The 1805-nt window shown below is 40.1% G+C and overlaps 1 protein-coding gene across 1 annotated transcript; it reads left to right on the forward strand.

Moving 5' to 3' along the window:
• Nucleotides 1-530: 530 nt before the first annotated feature.
• On the forward strand, nt 531-1536 carry LOC134943236 (gamma-crystallin-3-like). Its single transcript, XM_063932181.1, has 3 exons — nt 531-539; nt 744-986; nt 1262-1536. Exons 1-3 carry the CDS (start codon nt 531-533, stop codon nt 1532-1534), a joined length of 525 nt encoding a protein of 174 aa, XP_063788251.1. The 3' UTR covers nt 1535-1536.
• The last annotated feature ends 269 nt before the right edge of the window (nt 1537-1805 follow it).

Raw genomic sequence — 1805 nt, forward strand, 5'->3', positions numbered from 1 at the left:
CTAACTGTATCTGAGAAATACCGTCATTGTATGTGTACTGTGGTGAAACAAAATCGCACATTAAGGTCCACACCACGTGTGTATCAGGTACCCAGCAACTACAAGCATGGAATAAATTAGGAATAAATCTGGGATCTTATAGCTTATGCCATACATGGCAGACACAGCCTATTGTGGAGTGTGAAAATTGTGCGCTGGGAAACTAAAGGAGACAAAGATCAGGTATAGCTGATTCAGCATTAAAGAAACCTCTATAATAACATTCTTATTATACACAATCACCAGGACAATTCCTGGTGTGAAAGGTTTGGCTGAGGCCGGTGTTTCGCCTTCTAAGCAATGTTTGAAATAAAATGCCAGCGACCGTACAAGAACCATTGTCACATATAAAGAAGAGTCATTAATCTGACAAAAGAGACAAAAAGTTACAACAGCTCCACATTTTGCTTACATAAGACAACTGGTGTATATAAACCTCTCTCCTCCTGCACTGAGTACACTGCTCATTTGGACACATCTACACCAACACCATGGGAAAGGTAAAAGAAATATATTTAATTTCTGCTCATATAATAAATTGCAACCCTTTGTCTACATTTTGTATTTAGCATGTGTAATATAACTAAATGTTAATGTTTCCTAAAATAAAACAAAGTACAATAATTGCTATTTGCGCTCTACAGAAATGTTCTTTGCATACAATGTATTTCCTTCACTTCCTGCAAATATATTTCCTGTGTCAGATCATCTTCTACGAGGACAGGAACTTCCAGGGCCGCTCCTATGAGTGTAACTCTGAGTGCCCAGACATGTCCTCATACTTCAGACGCTGTAACTCCATCCGTGTGGAGAGCGGAAACTGGATCCTGTATGAGCACCCCAGCTACAGGGGGCACCAGTACTTCCTGCATAGAGGGGAGTACTCCGACTTCCAGCAGTGGCTGGGTTACAATGACTCCATCAGTTCCATCCGCCTGAGCCCACAGGTAATTCTAAATCTTTTTATTTGTTTTTAGATGTAAAATATCTCCTCATATACAGTACCTGACCTAAGTGACATTGATTAACCATTAACAAACTGTGCCCCCTGGAAAATCAACTAATCCACTTACTGCTGCAAAACAGAGTATGGTGTTCATAAATGTTCTGATTACAACTCCAGAATACAGGTCCTTTATAAGGTGCTTTCAAATGAGTTAAGAATAGGAATAGTAGCTAAAAATGCATATTGATATTGATTTCTTGAACCTTTTTATCCCAGCACCAGGGATCATACAGAGTCAGGATTTATGGTCAGGATGACTTCCTGGGTCAGATGATGGAAGTCACTGACGATTGTCCTAATGTCTATGAGAGATTCCACCACCATGATATACCCTCTGCCCATGTACAAGATGGAACCTGGATGTTCTATGAGGAGCCCGACTACCGGGGACGTCAATTTTATCTGAAGCCTGGGGAGTACCGGAGATACACCGACTGGGGAGCCACTAGCCCCAGAATTGGCTCCTTCAGACGTGTCCACCATTTTTAATTAGACAGCATAGAATGAAATCCTGTCTCTTTTTTAGTCATATTAATAAATACCTTTATCAATCCACTTATTGTATTTTATTTATGTTTATTTTTCTTGTTGAAAGCCTTATAATAAGCATTGGCTTGCTGAAGGATAATCAAATGCGATGTGTGTGTCGGTATATGACAGAGGGGTCCTTGGTCTTCCATAGACCTTTCCATATACAGTATTCAGGGCAAGGGTTGTGTGTCACTAATATGGCTCATATAATAATAATGGGGCAGATGTA

Source organism: Pseudophryne corroboree, chromosome 7 (genome assembly GCF_028390025.1).
Source record: "Pseudophryne corroboree isolate aPseCor3 chromosome 7, aPseCor3.hap2, whole genome shotgun sequence".
NCBI lineage: Eukaryota > Metazoa > Chordata > Amphibia > Anura > Myobatrachidae > Pseudophryne > Pseudophryne corroboree.

Excerpts from the sequence above, each read along its gene's own strand:
- LOC134943236 (XM_063932181.1), top strand. Across the intron at positions 987-1,261 it reads CCATCCGCCTGAGCCCACAG|CACCAGGGATCATACAGAGT; the intron begins GTAATTCTAAAT and ends TTTTTATCCCAG.